This window comes from Stegostoma tigrinum, chromosome 15 (genome assembly GCF_030684315.1).
Source record: "Stegostoma tigrinum isolate sSteTig4 chromosome 15, sSteTig4.hap1, whole genome shotgun sequence".
Lineage (NCBI taxonomy): Eukaryota > Metazoa > Chordata > Chondrichthyes > Orectolobiformes > Stegostomatidae > Stegostoma > Stegostoma tigrinum.
This window is the reverse complement of record NC_081368.1, coordinates 26,686,482-26,706,622: the sequence shown is the minus strand read 5'-3', so window position 1 is coordinate 26,706,622 and position 20,141 is coordinate 26,686,482. Positions and strand designations below refer to the sequence as shown.

Below are 20,141 nucleotides of genomic sequence, written 5' to 3'. Positions count from 1 at the left end.
CCATATGCTGCCTTGACCACCTTCATCCACTTGTGTTGCCATGTTCATAGACCTGTACACTTAGACCCCTCTGAATTTTGATGCTGTTAAGGGTTCTGCCATTTACTATGTACTTCTGTCCTGCATTAGATATCTCAAAATGCATCACCTTGCATTTGTCCGGATTAAACTCCACCTGCCATTACTCCGTTCAAGTCTCTAGCCAATCTGTATCCTGCTGTATCCAGTGGTAATCCTTCTCACTATCCACAGGTCCCCAAATCTTTGTGTTGGCTCCAAACTTACTAATCAGGAAACCTACATATTCCTCCAAATCAATTATATCTATTACAAGCAACAGGGGTCCTAGCACTGATCCTTATGGTCGCAGATCTCCGATCTGCAAAACACTCTTCCGCTGCTTCACTATGACTAAGTTCCTCTGTATTCATCTTACCAGATCACTGCGGATCCCTTGAGTCTTCACCTTTTGTATCACTCTCCCATTAGGGATCTTGTCAAAGATCTTACTAAAGTCCATACAGACAATGTCTACCGTCCTAACCTCGTTAATCATCTTTGTCACTTCATCAGAAAACTCTAATCAAGTTTGAGTTGTGACCTTCCTTGTACAAGGCCATGCTGCCTATCCCAGTAAGCCCATATTTTTCCAATGTGAGTAAATCTTATCCCTCAGAATCTTCTCCAGTAATTTCTATACCACTACTATAAGGATCACCCCTGGTGTAATTTCCCAATTATCCCTTTTGCCCTCTTAAACAACGGAACAACTTTGGCTGTTGCCCAGTCCTTTGGCATAGCTCTTGTGCTTGAAGAAGATAGAAAAATTTTGTACAAGATCCCAGCAATTTGTTCACCTGCCTCCCTTATCATTCTGGGGATTTGTCTACCTTAATGCTTTTCAAAACACTCAACACCACCACCTTTTTTATGTTGACATTCCCTAGAATATCAACATAACCCTCCTGAGACTCACCGTCTGCCAAGTCCTGCTCCTTTGAATGCTGATGCAAAGTACTTAGGGACCTTAGCTACTTCCTTCAGCTCCATGCACAAATCCCTTCCATTGTCCTTGAGTTGATCTACCCTTTTGCCTAGCTCCCCCCTTGCTCCTTATATATGTATTGTGGAGATGCCAGTGTTGGACTGGGTAAGTTACACAATACCAATCCAATAGGTTTATTTGAAATCACAAGCTTTCGGAGTACTGCTTCTTGATTAAGTGAAGAACAGCACACAGACACAAAATGTTTGGGCAGAGAGATCAAATTATCATACAAACGATGTGAGTGGAATGTTGGAAGGCTGAATAACAAATCTTGGCAGGTGATCAAAAGCGTCGGATGGTGTAAGTAAAGTGTCAACAGCTGAATAGCAAGTGAAGGGCTGACACATGATCTGATTAATTGAGGCAGAGAGATAATTACAAAAAAATTAAAAATAAGATGGTGCTGGAGACAGACCAAATGACTGGGATAACATGATAGGTATAACAGTCGCACGCTGAGGGTGTAACCAAAGGAGAAAATAATCCCGAACTGTACAAACTAAAGTAGAGAGATCGTAACAAGTTATCCAGGTAATGGAGTCAAAACAGGATAGTAAGGAAGATTTTACAAGTACAGAACAGTATGGTAGGGTTACATGTAGCGTGACATGAATCCAAGATCATGGTTGAAGCTGACTTCACTAGTATGGGAAAATGTGGATTTTACCTTCAAACAGCTGCCTTCGGTCTATATTTCTCAGTTCTTGCCTAATGTTGTTATAGTTAGCCTTCCCCAATTTAATAATTTCACCTGAGGACTACCCTTGTCCTTATCCATAAGTCACTTGAAAGTTACAGAATTATGGTCACTGTTACTGAAATGCTCCCCTACTGAAATTTTAATCACCTGGCCAGGCTCATTCCCCAACACCAGATCTGGTATGCCCCCTTCTGTAGTTAGACTATTGACATATTATTTCAAAAACTGCCTGGACATACCTAACAACTACCCTCTCCATATAAGATCCTGGCATTAAGTGTGTCCCACTCAAGATAGGGGAAATTAAAATTACCCACAACAATTCCTGTTGTTTTTGCATTTTTCCATAACCTGTCCACATATCTGTTCCTATGTCACTTGCTTGCTGTTAGGAGACCTCTATTACAATCCTGTGAAAGTGATCGCACCCTTCATATTCTTGAGGTCTACTCATATGACCTCCCTGGTTGAGCACTCCAAGATGATGTCTGTCAATACAGCAATATTTTCTCCCTTACCAGTAACACAACTCATCCACCTCTTTTACATCTCCGTGTGTCATGCCTGAAACACCCAAATCCCAGAGTGTTACACTGGCAGTCTTGTCCCCCTCTCAGCCAAGCCTCTGTAGTACCAACAACATCAAAGTTTCATGTATTAACCCAAGCTCTAAGTTCATCTGCCTTACCTATCATATTCCGCACATTAAAATGAATACATGTCAAACTGCAAGCCCTGCACTGTTTAGTATCCTCTCCCTGTCTAGTCTTCCTCAGAGCCTTACTGTCCTTAGTCTCTTACCCCTTGGTTAGTTTAATTTCTGACCTAATATTCTGGTTCCCGGCTCCCTGCCAAGATGTAGGTGATGCTCCAATTCAGAGTGACCTGTCTTCATTGTTCAGGTCTCACCTGCCCCAGAAGATATCCCAATGATCCACAGACCTGAAGCTCTTCCTCATACACCAACTCTTTAACCATGTATTTAACTGTACTGTCTTCCTTTTCCTACCTCACTGGCATTTGGCACAAGAAGTAAGCCTGAGATTACAACCCTACAGGTCTTGCTTTTCAACTTCCTACCTAACTCTCTGAACTCTATTTGCAGAGCCTCATCTGTCTTTCTAACAATGTCATTAGTATCATATTGACCACAACATCTGGATGCTCACCCACCCGCTTCAGACTATATTGTTCCTGCTCAGACGTCCTTAACCCTAGCACCAGGGAGGCAACACTATCCTGGTGTCTTGCTTGTAGCCACAGAAACACACATCTGTGCTTCTAACTATGAAGCCCCCGATCACTGCTGCTCACCTATGCTTTGCACCTTCTTGCTGTAGAACAGTGCCAGTCATGGTGCCACTGACCTGACTGCTGTTGCTTTCCCTTGAAAAGCTATCCACCAACAGTATCCAAAACAGTATACCTTTTGACAAGGTAGTTGACTCCGAAAATGACTGTACTGCCAACTCATGCTTACTCCTCTTCCTGGTGATCACCCAACTCTTTTCTATCTGTGTAGCACTTACTGGCGTTGTGACTAGCTCACTAAATGTGCTATTGACAACATTGTCAGCCTCTTGCATGCTCCATAGTGGGTCCATCTGAAACTCCAGGCGCTCCGTGCAAAAGTCAGGAACTGCAGCTGAACATACTTCCTGCCTAGAGATAATGGGAACTGCAGATGCTGGAGAATTCCAAGATAATAAAATGTGAGGCTGGATGAACACAGTAGGCCAAGCAGCATCTCAGGAGCACAAAAGCTCACGTTTCGGGCCTAGACCCTTCATCAGAGAGGGGGATGGGGAGAGGGAACTGGAATAAATAGGGAGAGAGGGGGAGGCGGACCGAAGATGGAGAGTAAAGAAGATAGGTGGAGAGAGTGTAGGTGGGGAGGTAGGGAGGGGATAGGTCGGTCCAGGGAAGACGGACAGGTCAAGGAGGTGGGATGAGACTTCCTGCCTATGTAGTCAGACACTGGGAGTGTCCCTGATTTCCCACAAATTGCAGGAGGAATATTCCACAGGGCCAAGTTCTCCTGTTTTGAACCTTCTCAACTACACACACAACATTCCAGGAACTGATTACATAGCCTGATCCACTAGTCACCAAACTAAGGGCTCTCAGTCCCACTTTCTATTCCTAGCAGACCTCAAAGACAAAGAGTAAGTATTTTTATCTCTCTCCAGGCACTACTCATTCAGACTGCCAATCTGGTTGCTGAACAGCCAAATCTATGTCTGCGATCCTGTTCTCAGTTGAGGCGACTGAGTCAACTTCTCCCAGAATCCTCTTTGGTCACTTCTTCTCACCAGTGCTTTTGTTTGGATGTTCTTCTTCCTGATGAGTAGTGGGTCCTCTGCAATCCCCTTCTCATTCGTGGTGACTGAGCCAATTCTTCCATAAGTCTCCTCAGATGGTTCTCGTGAGCACCCTGCCTTGTTTGTGTGCTGATTGGAGCCATTTACCGAGTGGCATGAAGTAGGCGATGATCTCGAGTAATACAACATTCAAGTCATAGCGTCCCTGTATGTTAATAATATTTCCTCTTTCTGCTTGGATTTGCTGTCACTTCACAGACTGATGGGTTAGTGCTTTTATTGCTGGACCCAGGTAATATTCTGGGGAACAAGGTTCAAATCCCACCATGGCCATCTGATTCACCAATGTCTTTTAGAGAAGAAAGCTGCCATATTTAATTGGTTTAGCCTGCATGTGACTCCAAACCCACGGCAATATGGTTGATTCTTAACGGCTCTCTATACAATTATAAATTTGCAGTAATTGTGACCTAGTAGCAACATCCACAACCTGTGAATGAATTTTTTAAAAACAGTTTCTCATCGGAAGCTTTCTTATGTGGTTGGCTATGTGTGCTAGTGTGATCTCTGAAATATTAATTTATTAAAGAGAAACATGAGTGTTCTCGAACATAATTTATTCCGGATGTGAGTTTTCTCGCTGAGCTGGAAGGTTAGTTTTCAGACGTTTTGTCACCATTCTAGGTAACATCATCAGTGAGTCTCCGACGAAGCGCTGGTGTTATGTCCCGCTTTCTTTTTATCTGGTTAGGTTTCCTTGGGTTGGTGATGTCATTTCCTGTTCTTTTTCTCAGGGGACGGTAGATTGGCTCCAAGCCAATGTGTTTGTTGATGGAGTTCCGGTTGGAATGCCATGCCTGTAGGAATTCTCGTGCATGTCTTTGTTTGGCTTGTCCTAGGATGGATGTGTTGTCCCAATCAAAGTGGTGTCCTTCCTTCTCTGTACGTAAGGATATGAGTGATAGTGGGTCATGTCGTTTTGTGGCTAGTTGAAGTTCATGTATCCTGGTGGCTAGCTTTCTGCCAGTTTGTCACTACATTGGACAAATGATTGAGACAACACATCCTTCCTAGGACAAGCCAAACAGAGACATGCACGAGAATTCCTAGAAGCATGGCATTCCAACCGGAACTCCATCAACAAACACATTGATTTGGAGCCAATCTACCATCCCCTGAGAAAAAGAACAGGAAGTGACATCACCAACCCAAGGAAACCTAACCAGATAAATAGAAAGCGGGACATAACACCAGCGCTTCGTCGGAGGCTCACTGATGATGTTACCTAGAATGGTGACGAAACGTCTGAAAACTAACCTTCCAGCTCAGCGAGCAAACTCACATCCGGAACCTCAACCTGAGCTACAAATCTTCTCAAAACTCGATAATTTATTCCATCACTGTACTCCAGTGAGCCTGGCTACTAAGTGTAATTTTGAAAGTCCTTAGAACAGTCCTGTATTTCTACTAAATTAAGTGGTATTTGACTTGAGCAATCACAAATGTGAAATGTGGTAAATTTAATTCTTGATGGTTTATCAATTAGAAAAGTTGTAAATCATATCATTCCTTATTAACAGCTTATTGAAAGCAACAATATTTAAGATTCATATTTCTCATAGTTAGGAAATTTCAATATGGGTTGAAATCGCTGATATGAAACCAGTTTATTTTAATTGAGCATTGGACTAAAACTCTGTTTGCTTTTAAAAATTGGAATGGTTAAAAACTTGGTGAATATTTGTTTTATACTACCAAGAGCTGCAAGGAGTTCTACTCTTTGAGCTACTTTTGCTTAGGTATTCAACCTATTAGTGAAAAAAAGGCCTGGATATTACAATGAAGTCACTTGGGAAGCAAATGTAAATGTGTAATAATTTAAAAATTTTAATAATAGTTACTGATGCTAAAAATTTGATTCAGGCACTGGTGAAAAATGTGCAGTATCAAATTAGTTGTTCTTGCACAGGACCTGATATTGACTTATATTTGACTGCAATATAACTAAATATCTGATACTGTATATAACCAGCAGCTAATAAAATACTACCCATTTGGAGTCCACTGCTAAGTTGAGTTTCTGCCTCTAGTTTTCTTTACAGATTGGTTTCCTTTTTTAATTGGTATTTTTTTTCTGTCTTCAGTGTAGAACGTTCTATCCTTCCAGCATTGAGACATTTCTGAATTGTGTGGATCTGAGATTTCCCTTCAGTTATCAATACACATTCCTTGTGGTTCTATTTCAAAGTCTTTACCCTTTCTTAAAAATCATTTTCCCAATGTCTGGTTGTCTGATAGGTGAAAACTTTTTTTTGTTACTCTCGAGCTAGTTGGTCACATCAGAGAGCACCACCCGAAAATGCTTCAATTGTTAACGGTATTAAACGCAACTGCTTTGCTCATGTTACCTTTTCTTTTTTCAAAGGGGTCTCTGTGTTATAATCCGCTCAAGTATAGCAGCTTTAGGAACTGTTGAAATCAAGACTTTTTGATATATTTGTAATGTTTGAGAACAGCAGTACCGCATAAAGAACGGGTATGCTGTTTCTGAAGAAGGGTCCCGACCCAACCGGCAGCTTTCCTGCTCCTCTGCTGCCTGGCCTGTTGTGTTCCTCCAGCTCCATGCACACTGTGTTATGTCTGGCTCCAGCATCGGCAGTTCTTACAATATCATGCTATTTTTGTTGAGTAGTTTTTTTATACGCTTTTGCTTGGGAGTTATAACGAAGTAAAATGCATTAAATTTTATTCCATTTTTCTATTACTTCCCATTTCAGTCTTTGTAATCTAGTCTTTGTTTTGTAAGCACCTTTTATAAAACTACTTCACTGCAACCAGGATAATAAAGGCCTTGGGCCTTTCTTGCCTCCTTTAAAAGGAAGTGTTTTCTTTCAATTCCTATCAATGCCATTTGTAGACCGAAGTAGAGGTTGAAAATCAAGTTGTTAGATAGAAGCTGCTATACACATGCACCCACGTGTGTACACACACTCTCTCATTCATACACCCTTTACATTCTGGAGTTGCTTCTTTGTATTCTGAAGCTGATTCCTTTCTTCCTCTTCCTCCTTGCTGTGTTGCAGACTTAGTAATTGTCAAACTTTGACTCTTTTGGGAACTGCATCATTTATTCCTCTGTCAAATTGGTGGTACGTAAATGTAAATTTTCATCGTAGCCCCATAATGCAGTGTGTGTGTTAAAATTATTTATTCATTCAATGCCCCAATCCACTGACTTAAATTAAATATATCATTAATTTAGTTGGCTTGCAAGTTAGTTCATTTGATCTTCCCACATTCCATTTCTACCAACTTGTTCTTAAAAGGTGTGAAATCTTTAACTGTACAATTTAAAAATGTTGTCAAGCACTTAGGCCAAAAGAGAAAATAAATCTGTCTCTGCCTAGTAGCCAAAAATTAAACATTCATTTTTGAAATGTTTCAAATTAATTGATTGCAGCTTACCATTTTGTTTTAAAAGCTGTCTCAAACATGTGTATAGCATGAGCATGCACACTTCTATGACTGCTATGCACTTGAATGGCCACACCTATTTGTTGTGTGCAGCACAGCTGCCTCAGTAGGTCCACCATACATTGCAAGGGTAATGTCATTTTTCAAACTTCTCTTGTCTCGCAGTTCAACACTTTAAAATTTTTCCTGGAAGTTACCCTGTTACTCTAGTCTAGATTTGATATTTTCAATATAAAACTGCTACATTTGCGGAAGCAAGAACATGACTGTATCCTTTGCGAATAGAAATCTTCTTAATGTGAAAAATGTGCAGCATCAGATTAGTTTCCGAAATAGCGCAAACATTATACTAAAACGTAATTCCTTTGGTGATACCCTAGGTCATCTCTCCTCTTTATTTTATAGGGCGCCAATGCCTCTGCTTTGGAGAAAGAGATTGGGCCGGAACAGTTTCCAGTAAATGAACATTACTTTGGCTTGGTCAATGTGAGTTACTGCTAATATCTTCAGACAAGCATTTCCTTTATCCATTTCTAAAATGAGTTCCGGTCCTATTTTTAAGGAGAATTTTCTTTCCAAAATGTTGAAATTTCATTGGATCAGGCAACATGGGCTTCATAACAGTGGAGGCGAACTGGTAAAACAGTAAAAATTCCAAGTATGGAAATACAAATGCATAATTGTGACAAGATTGGACATCCTTTATCATGTGAAGATATAACATCCATACTTAGAAGCTGTAATATGGAAACTAAATGATCTGTTCATCGAGTTTCTGTCGATCTTTCAGCCTCTTCTTTTAAAAATACAAATTCTAATTTCAAGTGAGCATATATTTACGTATCTGTCTTGGTCAGAGTTTTCTTACAGAGTAACTACTAATCTATTTACACACATGGAAGAGGAGTGACTACAACATCCAGTTTTCTGTAGCTGGCAGTTAAGAGCAAAGAGATGGAAAAAATAAAACAGAAACAAGAAAAAAGCAAATTCATCTAAACCTGAAATGTTGTTATTAACTAACGGTTTGAGAGATCTTTGAAAAATTGGAGTGATCTGGAACCTACTTGGACAATATTCTGGAAATCAGGAACTACGTCCTATCGGAATTGTCCAGATTCAGTCAACATTAGTATATAATTGCCTGTTACGTTGATTGTTCATCTTGTTTCAGTTTATAAAATCCGAGGTCCAAATACTCTGAATACAGGCACAGGTTTGCTAACTAGCCATATGAACCTGAAATATTCTTTAGCCATGATAGGTATTATTTAAGTTTAATAGACTTGTAAAGCTATTAATAGCTTATATTAAAAACATAAAAGCAAAACTAATATCCCAGCATTGTTTACATGTTGTAATTGTAATTAAACATGTTTCTGTTGATTTTAAAAAAAAATGTATATTTGTTCACGCACTGCTGAATTCTGTCAGGCCCTACTGACTTGAATTCAGTAGGATGAATCAGCTGATTTAATATAATCTAAAAGCATCATTAGCTCATGAGCAGTGAGAAAGAAAGAATGACATTATTTCCATAATCCTTACTGTGCACTTTTGTTTTTTTTAACTTTGCTAGTTTGGCAATACATGCTATTGCAATTCAGTTTTGCAAGCACTTTACTTCTGTCGGCCATTTCGGGAGAAGGTTTTGGCGTACAAGGTGCAGCCCAGGAAGAAGGAAAATCTGCTCACGTGTTTGTCTGACCTCTTTAATAGCATCGCAACGCAGAAAAAGAAAGTGGGTGTGATACCACCCAAGAAATTCATTTCAAGGTTAAGAAAAGAAAACGGTAACGTGGACATTTTCCACTTTTTGCAATACACAGCTGGTGTTAAAGCTAAATGTTAACATTGTTACAGCTCAGAATTGAAAGCATGTTGAATTGAAGTACATTTTAAGTGCAGTGGAAATAATTGTAAGAATATTTTGTTCAAATTGTTGAATTTGAACTGAATAGTAATTAGGAGTCAAAATCCTGTTTGGTTTTTAAAACCTGTCCTAACATTGGTTGTGCTGTCACTATCTGCCTGAGCGTCTTTAATTTTGACATGTTAAATCTTTGAATATTTAGGCAGTTTTTGAATTTAATTCCAAAATTAAATGGTTATAAGTTAAGTTAGACAGAAAGGAAATGGCTAACAAAAACAGAAGTTGAATATTGTGGTGAACAATGCATGCTTCTGTAGTTTTTGATCTTAAGACCTGAAGAACGTAAGAAATAGGTGCAGATTTTAGGTTACAATTTTTTGGAACCCCTCTCCATGTTAATAATCTGTCTTTTGATTCTTCCTACCAAAGTGCATGACATCATGTTTTACTACATTAAACTTCATCTGGCAACTTTTTTGCCAACTCATTCAACCCATCTATATCTTGCTGATTTCTATGTCCTCATCTCAACATGCGCTCCCAACTATTTTTGTTTCCAAAAATTCAAAAAAATTATGTTCTGCCCACTCCTCCAAGTCACAAATACAGTCGTAAATAATTGAGACTGATTTTTGTGATGCTCCACTCATTACGTCTTTCCAATTTGAAAAAGGCCCATTAATCCTGTGTATTAACTAATTTTCAATCTATGATAATGCATTATCCTCAATGCTGTGAGCTCCTATCTTGTGCAGTCATGGCACCTTCTCAATAACTTCTGGAAATCCAAATGTACTACACCTGTCAGTTCCCCTTTTATCAATGCTGTTGGCAATATCTTCAAAGAACTGTAGCAAATTTGTCAAACGTGATTTTCCTTTCATAAAATCACATTGACTCCATTTGATCATGTTAAGGTTTTATAAATGTCTGCTTTCTCTTCCTTAATATTATTTGCCCACTGATAAACGTTAGACTAATTCACTTAGTGTCTTGCTTCCTGCCTCCCTCCCTCCTTGAATGTGTATTATGTCACTGGTTTAGAATCTGCAAGAACCCTCTTTGAGTCCTGAGAGTTCTGGAACATTTCAACCAATGCCTGCACTATTTGCTTTGCTTCTTTTAAAATTCTTGGATGCAGGCCATTAGGTCTTGGTGGCTTGTCTGCCTTTCATTGCCATTTGTTTGTCAAATATTTTTTCCCTTGTGAGGGATACTGGTACAAGATCTTCCCTCCCATTAGCACCCTGCTCATCTGTTTATCTTTGGAATGTTTTTAGTCCTCCATGATGAATACCATTGCAAAATAGTCATTTCCTGATGTTACACAATATGAATTCCCCGTTTGCATCCTCAAAAAGCCCCACATTTATTTTGGCTCCTCTTTCTTTTTGTATACCTATGGAAGCTCTTGCTGTTTGTTTTTGTATTTCTTGCTTTCATAATCATTTATCTCTCTTTTTATTAGTTTTTTGGTCATCGTTGTAGATTCCCACAACGGTTTGTTTTTAAGTTAATTTGCGAGACATGGATATCACTAGCTGGCCAGCATTTATTGTCCATCCCTATTCTCTGGCCTAGCACTAGTTTTCACTGAAGTGTATGGTTTAGTTTTTGTATACTGTCTTGACTGTCACGTAATTTAAGATAGTTCATCCTTCTGATATTGTACTTTTTGACTGGGATAAATTTTGCTGAGCATTATGACATATCTGCTTAAACATCTACCACTACTGATCTGGTAACTTTCTCCTTAGTGTACTTTCCAAGCTCACTTTGGACAATTCTTTCTTCATTCCCATGGAATTGCCCTAAAGTTGAGGACACTTGTTTGAGACCCGAGTTGCTCTCCCTCAAACGGAATTTGAGATTCTACCCTGTTGTGATTACCGCTCTCAAGTTTAAAACAAGTTGATTAAGCCTACCTCATTATACATTACTAGATCTAAAATAATCTGTTCCCAGGTAGGTTCTGCAGCATACTACCCTAAGTAACAGTCCTTGATATACTCTACAAGTTTGTCTTCCATGGTACCCTTGCCCATCTGATTTGTCTAGTCACTAAGCAGATTAAAATCACCCATGATAATTATCCTTCTGACTTGTCTCTGTTATATCCGAGTTTATACTGTGTCCTGCAGCGAGGTAATTCTTTCAGGGCCGATAGACGACTAGCATTAGTAACATTTCCCCTTGCTATTCCTTATTTGCACCCAACTGATTCCAGATCACAGTTCGTTACATCTATGTCACTACTTACCACCAATCTGATGCCTTTGTCCTTTTCTTTTTTGCCTGAATACCCTTGAATATTTATATTCCAGTCCAGGCCGTATGACTATGACTCTAAAATAGCTTTAAAATAAAACAATTTATTTCTATTTACACCATCAACTCATTGCTCTTATTACAATTGCTGCATGCATTTAGATAAAACGTCTAAAGCTTTGACTTTTTAACCATTATTACTTAGACATTCTAATTTCTGCTGTACTCTTGGGCTTATATTTTCACCCTCTATTCACCACACTGCATCTCTGCTTTTTTGTTTCTTCTTGATTTTTTTTAATGTTTCCCTTCACTTAAATCATCTTCCTTGCTAATTTAAAGCCCCCTCTGAAATCCTACTTATACGATTTTCCAGGACACTGCTCAAACATGGTTCAAATGAAGACTATCCCAATGGAACTGTGCTGTCTTTCCTCAGTCCTGGTCCCAATGTGCCATGAATCAAAATTGTTTTTCCCACATAGTTTTTGAACCATGCAGTTATATTTCCATTTTAGTTATTCTGTTCCTTGCACAGAAGTTGGTTAAAGCTTTTCATCAGAACACTTGTTCTAGTAGATGCGTTGATCAATTTTTATAATGAACTGTGAATTTTGCTTCTGATCGTACAAAGTGAATGTAACAGTTGTAGTGATATTGCAGTTTAAATCCAAGTACAGATTTTGTTAGTTTACTTGTTTTCTCTCTTTTCAATGTGATGTTCATGTGCTGCAGCACCATTTGCTTATAAACTGGCGATTTAAAGTATGTGTTTAAATGGCTCTTTTTTTGCTGGTTGGGGGATGATGGTGAAGCACTTTTTTTCTTGAGATTAAAAGGAAGGTAGTGGTGTTTTAATTGAGGTGTTGATCAAAGTATAATTCAAGCTTGATCAAAACCACTGACACCCTCTTGTTGATGTTTCCAGAATTATTTGATAATTATATGCAGCAAGATGCACATGAGTTCCTGAACTACCTTTTGAATACAATTGCTGATCTATTACAAGAGGAAAAGAAACAAGAGAAGCAGAATGGCAAGTTGCAAAATGGCAATGTGGAAAATGAGGAAAGTGATAAAACAGAGCCAACCTGGGTGCATGAAATATTTCAAGGAACACTAACAAATGAAACAAGGTGTCTTAATTGCGAAACTGTGAGTTTCAAACGAAAGTGTTGAAATCTATAATGAGTGTGTGCTGAATTTGCTAACAGGGCTGGACAAGTAAAACCTAAATTCCCCATTTTTGTGACAAAAAAAATCCCATGATTGTGCTGCTTGTTCTTGCTATCAAATCTGCTTTAATTAGTTGGGTATTTGCAACTTTATTAATTTTATTGCATCTTTTCATAATCTTGTGTAGCTCTGTAGAATCACACATCAGTGAAAGTAGCCATAGGTGAAATGAGCAATCCATTATAGATGGATGTCTGATGTTGCACAGAGCCTGATGTACCACTACATCAGATATTGCCTTTGTCCTTTTAACCTTCATAGTTTTCCTTGTGCATTTTCTCTGATCACCTTCTTACACTTCAGCTGCTTTCCCATTGCCGAAAGAAGTTAAAGTACAGAAAAAATAATATCATGAAAAAAATCCTAACTAATATTTTATGGTTAAATGTTGTGTTTTCTTTCTCTACAGGTTAGTAGTAAAGATGAAGATTTTTTAGATCTTTCAGTTGATGTAGAACAAAATACTTCAATAACTCATTGTTTAAGGTAGGTTGGTGTGTAAAGGATTTTATATACATAAATATTATTGGAGATTATATATGTGCAGCTTACTGATCTGCAATTTGTTACCTGACATTTCCTCCATTTCACAGCATATAGGAATTAGAAAAATTAAATTTTCAGGAGATTTTTTGTGTGTTGAGATATTCTAGTATTGTGGTAAGAGTGTGATTGCTTTTCACCTGCATTAACAGAAATGGTGATAGCAACAAAAAACATTTCTTTAAAATTTCCACGAAGATGTGGAGTAGATGCTGGGGAGTCAGGTGGAGTGGGTAGGTAAGCCTCTTGTTAGGATGTGTAGAGTGCAGGGTGCATTGTCATGAGTGGTGGGGCGGAGCTGGATTACTTTTCAGGGGTGTTGGATAGCATGTGGCGATGCAGGAGCAGGGGATCCAGTTTTGGGGGCAGGGTGGATTGGATTCAGCGTGGGCATGGTTGGGTTGCTTTTATTTTGGCTCTTTTTATCTGTTTGCTGGTCGTCAGAGACTTCTGCCGTTCACTCTCTGGTTGATTTCCAGTCAGCCTTCTCTGCTTCATTTGGAGAAAGTAATGGAATCTAGAGAATGGAGAGAAATATACTTTGATGTTCTAAAAACAGTTCACATTACAGAAATAATGGTAACTGCAGATGCTGGAGAATCTGAGATAACAAAGTGTGGAGCTGAATGAACACAGCAGGCCAAGCAGCATCTTTGGAGCATGAAAGCTAACAAAGTGTGGAGCTGGATGAACAGATGCTGCTTGGCCTGCTGTGTTCATCCAGCTCCACACTTTGTTATCTCACATTACAGAGGACGAAGTTTGGGAAGTCTTAGAGAATATAAAGGTGGATCAATCACTGGGACCTGGTCTAATGTATCCCAGAATGGTGTGGCAAGTCAGGCGGAAATTGTGAGACCCCTTGCAGAAAAATTTGCATTGTCTATAACTGTGGGTGAGGTGCCTGATGGCTGGAGGGTGGCTAGTTTTGTACTTTTATTTAAGAAAGGTTGTGAGGAGAAACGAGTGAACTATCAACCTGTGGGCCTGACGTCAGTTGTGGGTGAATTGTTGGAGGTGATTATAAAAGATGGGATTTATGGACATGGGGAGAGGCAAGAAGTGATTAGGGAGAGCCAGCATGGTTTTATGAATGGAAAATCATGTCACAAAAATTTGATTGAGTTTTTACAGACAGTTACCAAAAAACTTGTTGATGGCAAAGCAGTAGACGTTGTTCATTTGGGTTTTAGTAAAACCTGTGACAAGGTTCTGCACAGTAGATTAACTAGGTCACATGGTATTCAGGATGAGTTTGCCAATTGAAGACAGAATTGATTGAATAGCAGGAGAGAGAGAGAGAGTAATGGTGGAGGGTTGCGTTTTGGACTGGAGGCCTGTCACCAGTAGTGTGCCACGGAGAGCAGTTCTGGGCCCTCTTTTGTTTTTCATTATATAAATGATTTGGATGAGAACGTAGGAGGGATGGTTAGTAAATTTACAGATGATGCTAAAATTGGTAGCAAAGTAGACAGGTGAAGAAGGTTTTCTAAGATTGCAAAGAGGTTTTGATCAAATGGGTCAGTGGGCTGAAAAATGGCAGATGGAGTTCAATCTGGATAAATGCAAGGTATTTCATTTTGGAACAACAAATAAGGGTACGGCTTATACAATTAATGGTAGGGTCTTGAATAGTGTTGTAGAACAGAGGGACCTAGGAGTGCAGGTACATAATTCTTTGAAGTTTGCGTCACATATAGACAGTGGTTAAAAAGGCGTTTGGCCTGCTTGCCTTGTTCAGTCCTTTGAGCATAGGAGGTGGGAAGTCGTGTTGAGGTTGTACAGGATGTTGATGAGGCCTCTTCTTGAATCCTGTGCCCAGTTCTGCTTGCCCAGTTATAAGAAGGATATTATCAAGCTGGAGAAGGATCAAAAGAGATTTACAATGATGTTGCTGGGGATGGCAGGTTTAAGTTATAAAGAAAAGCTGGATAGGCTGTGTCTTTTTTCAATTGAGCTCAGAATGTTGAGAGGCGACCTGATAGGTTATAAAATAACGGGAGGTATGGATAGAGTTAGTGGTAGTTATCTTTTCCCTAGGATGGGGAATTTCAAGATTGGGGAGCACATTTTTAAGGTGCAAGGGGAGAAATTTAGGAAAGACATGGGGGCAATTTTTTTTTACACTTGGGGTGGTTCAACATGTGGAATGAAGTTCCTGAGGAAGCGGTGGATATGGGTACAATTGCAATGTTTAAATGACATTTAGTTAGGTACATAAATAGGAAAGGTTTGGAGGGATATAGGCCAGGAGCAGGCAGGAGTGACTAGTTTAGTTAGGGATTATGTTCGGCATGGACAGGTTGGACTGAAGGGTCAGATTCCGTGCTGTATGACTGTGTGGCAATTCAGCCTTTCAAACTTAGAGCTGCAAACTCTACTTTCTTGATATTGTTTGTTTCCTGCCTTTCCCTCAGTTAAAGTTGATTTTCATGCATTAATTGTAAAAACAAATTGAATAATACTGTTTCTTTCCCTGTAACCCTCAAATTTTGTAACTATGCATTCATCTAACTCTTTTGCAAAATTACTGTACATTGAGAGGGCACTGTTACCTTTCTGGGAGCCCCATGTTCAGCATGCCATTGAAGGGTAGAAGTTCCTCATTCGTGAATGGCATTTCTTAATTCTTTATTCTATTATCTGAGATGATAGAGACCTGGATACTTTGAGCAGGTTCAAAAAGCCTGTTTCTGATTCTGATAAGATTTAAAAGTTATCTGCTTGCCTTTAGATATCTTCTGCACAAGATTTTTGGACAGGGGCCTCCTGTAAGAAACCTGCCCAGTAATCCCCAAATTCAACAGTGGAGATCTTTGTAGAACCACTGGAGGTGTCCTTATTTATTAAAGTCAGGCCCCAAAATCCCCCAGAAAAGGACAGAAGATACTGTGGCAGTTTTGAAAGTAGAATCAGTGCATTTTCCAGAATCCTGGTCAATACGTATTCCTTAACTGAGATAGTTGAAACAAACTGTCTCCTGGTAGTAATTTCTCTTGTTTGTGGAATCTTTTTATGTCCAAATTGATTGCAGTATTTGCATACATTTATAACAAGTGGCTCATTATCAAAAGTGCTGAATTGGCTGAGATGTACTTTGGGATCTATCAAGGTGGTGAAAAATTCTGCATAAATGCAGGTTTGTTAGTTTGTCTCATTCGTTTGAATTGTATGTTGGAACTCATTTCCTCTGCTTCTGTTGGCCATCTAATCAGTTCATTCACCATCATCTGAATACACTGGATCAGTCTGAACTGTTTACTTTTCTGCCTTAAAGGTGATATGGGTTCCAATTGATACTAAAATTTAATCTGGTGTCACCAGACACGCTTTATTTTCATTTAAACAAGAAATCCTATGTAGCAAGAATTGAGGTTATGCTTCATTGAAGTGATTTCAATTGGTAAATATTCTTACTGAAAATGGGATATCTTGGGATCTTTGCTTTGAGCTGATTTTTATCCAAAGAATTGGTTTTTGGTGATTTAAATTTGAAAATTACATATTAAGGACAATGTTAATGAACAGGATAATTTCCACTTTAATATAAAGGTGTGAATAAAAACTTGAGAACCTTTCTGCCCTAATGAATACATAATAAAACTGAGGACAGTTCAGAGGTTAAACATGAAGGTAACTTACGTCATTCATATATTACGGTTCCTATAGATGGTTACAATAAGTGGAAGTACATTGACATGTATTTTTCATTGCCTGGTTAGATTGAAGCCTAAGTCTTTGAATTCCCCTTTCAGTCTTGCAATGCATGCTTACTCCTTTTGTGAATGATTGACATTCAGTTTGAGCCAAATGGTCTCTGTCACTGCTTCTACATTGTGGAGTTGACTGATCCCATGATGCCAGTACACAGTCAGCTTTACATTGCAGTATCCTTCTGTTGAAGATATACTTTTCCATCTAGTCCATATCCCCTGTTCTCCCCTTCTCTTTTTCTCCCTCCCCATCCCACCTCACCCCATCCAAACCATCCTTGATTTCAGTCTCCATTCAGAATAGAGTTTTCTTCTAAAAGTTATTGTGGTATCTAACTTGTCACCTTTCGCGTTGCCCCGCTATACTCACTACATCATCCACTTTTTTTTATTACCTCCTACACAAGTAGAAGGCATGCTGTTTCTCCCCTGCAATGAGCAAAATTGCTTAAATAACAAGATATATCTTACTGCAACAATTGCAGCGGGGCCAGAGTGTACTTGAGTCCTTGACTGCCACATGTAATAGTTATTCAGTGGAATTCAACTCATCAATTGATTTGTGTGCCAGTTCCCACCTGCACACTTTTGCTACCAGGTCCTGAGACTTTCAACCTTCAATACAAACTTGTACGTACGTATGATGATCTGACAGTTTTGCTAAAAGTGTATTTACAATGATCTTGTTATTTGTAAAGCATATGTAATAAATTTTGTGCAATGACATCTGAGCAATTATTTCAATGGGCAGGTTTTCTGAAACTTGTGCCATCAGTCTAATGTGTTTAGGAAGATTTTCAGCATCTTATTCAGGCCCTAAGCCCACTTCAGCCTTTTAGTGGGTTAAATCAACATTTTAAGTGGTACAGCATTATCAAAATCAGAGGATCTTGCAAAAGGTCTGAATTGATTGCACTGAAATGTGATTGCTACATTTGGCCATATACGATCGCAGTTGAAAGATTAAACATAGTAACCATTCTCAGTTGATATCCAGTGATCAATGTTCGTACATATGAACATCTGAAAAGTAAGCTAGGACTCAGCTTTGTCCAAATTTTAGGTGAAGGATAATATGTAAATATGTAGAATCCCTACAGTGTGGAAACGGGCCCTTTGGCCCAACAAGTCCACACCAACCCTTGGAGCATCCCACCCAGACACATTCCCCATAACCCACCTAATCTACATGTCCCTTAATACTACAAGGAATTTAGCATGGCCAATACACCTAGCCTGCACATCTTTGAACTATGGGAGGAAACCGGAGCACTGGAGGAGACCAACACAGACACGGGGAGAACGTGCAAGCTCCACACAGATAGTTACCCAGGGGTGGAATTGAACTCGGGTCCCTGGCTCTGTGAGGGGGCAGTCCGAACCACTGAGCCACCATGCTGGACTGTTTGGCCGATGAATAGATGCCAATACTGTAACACAATACCAGTTGTGCTTGGTGTAACTCATACTGTTTGATTTATCAGGTTTTAATTTTTGTATATTGGTATACTGAACAGATTGCTTGATTTGACTGGTATCAAAAATGTGCTCATAATAAGCAAATTATTTCAAAATTCAAAAATGTACGTAGTTTGTAAAGCAGTAAAAACATAGTTGAAGCACAATCGAAGCTGGTCCTTTCAGTTTGGAAGTTTATCTGCGTTGTGAACATTTCTTACTATGTTACAGTTTATGAAATTGAATGTAAAGAATCACAGGACCTGAAGCAAATGTTTACTTTACAAATGTTAATTAGTGGCAGCTTCGAGGGCTTAGCATTGCTTAAGTACATTGATTTTTATTCTTTTTGAATACATTTAGTGCCACTTATTGTTACCTTTTAAAATAAGGTTTTTTTTCACTCATGAGTTTGCAGGGCACAAAATATTGAGCTGGTTCTAAAAATTGTGTTTTGGGCAAGGGAAGATAATTTAAATTTTCAATTTTCAAAGCTCCTTTAAGGAAAGGCTAAAATTCTTCAGAAAATATAAGCAACTTTGTGAGATGAGGATTCTAAATATAAAATTTTAAAGTGCACGTTTTTAAGGCACTGTAAAGTGAACATGGAAATATTAAATGAGTGAGATCTTGTGGTCCATTCAGCTGTCTTCCACAGAGTGTACAATTGACCCTATCTCTTTAATTTACACAATTTTGCCAATCTTTACTGAGCCTATGGGAAAGTCTCAGTTGAAATTGAAACATTGCCATTATTGTCATGGGAAGCTTACCTATGAAGGCATTTATTGGTATGTGCTCATTTGTGGAAAAATAAACCCTCCTGAAGATGTGGTCATAATATTTCTTCTCGATTTCTTTATAAGGAGAAGTAATTGTGTCAAAAGTATTTCCAGAGTTTTAATTTTTCAAAGTAAATGCTACTTTATTTAATTTTACTTTAGGGAACAGGACATTTTCAGTGTTTTTCCACTGCTGGGTGCATACCTGTGATAGCAACATCAGGTAAGCTTTTTTTACTGAGATGATGGCAATTCAGTTTCAATTAAACTGAAATTCCCTAGTGCCTTTTTATCCCTTCAGTAATCTTTGCGTGATTCATCAAAATTCTAAACTGTCTAAAAGTATTTGTGACCTGTTGTAAATCAGATTGCCCTCAAGATTATTTCTATATTTTCATTCTTTACCATTCCTGTTGCCTGCAGAAAACTGGGAATGAAAATTGCAGAAGTTTTTGGGGGGCAGGGAGTAGCAGACTTGAACTTTGTATTTGAGGTGAGCACTGTCACTGCTCGGTAATGAATTGCTTTACCGCATATTATATTCACTGTCTGTGTCAAATACGTCTGATTCAGGTTTGCACTTAAGGATGGAGTAAAGTTTGCATTTTTTAAAAAAATCATAATTGTTGTACCACTGCTATAAAACCAGCAGTTAGGCTTTCCCTATGTTGCAGGAATAGTCAGATGCGTTATCGTTCTTGCATCATATCATCTCCAGCTATATT

At 38.8% G+C, this 20,141-nt stretch overlaps 1 protein-coding gene across 1 annotated transcript in view; it reads left to right on the top strand.

Moving 5' to 3' along the window:
* The window catches only part of LOC125458917 (ubiquitin carboxyl-terminal hydrolase 12-B), a 54,609-nt gene that overhangs the window by 22,444 nt on the left and 12,024 nt on the right, over positions 1 to 20,141 (top strand). Inside the window, exons 2-5 of the mRNA XM_048544754.2 lie at positions 7,949 to 8,029; positions 9,123 to 9,336; positions 12,613 to 12,839; positions 13,330 to 13,406. Coding sequence (XP_048400711.1) covers positions 7,949 to 8,029; positions 9,123 to 9,336; positions 12,613 to 12,839; positions 13,330 to 13,406 — 599 coding nt within the window. The remainder of the gene's footprint in view (positions 1 to 7,948; positions 8,030 to 9,122; positions 9,337 to 12,612; positions 12,840 to 13,329; positions 13,407 to 20,141) is intronic.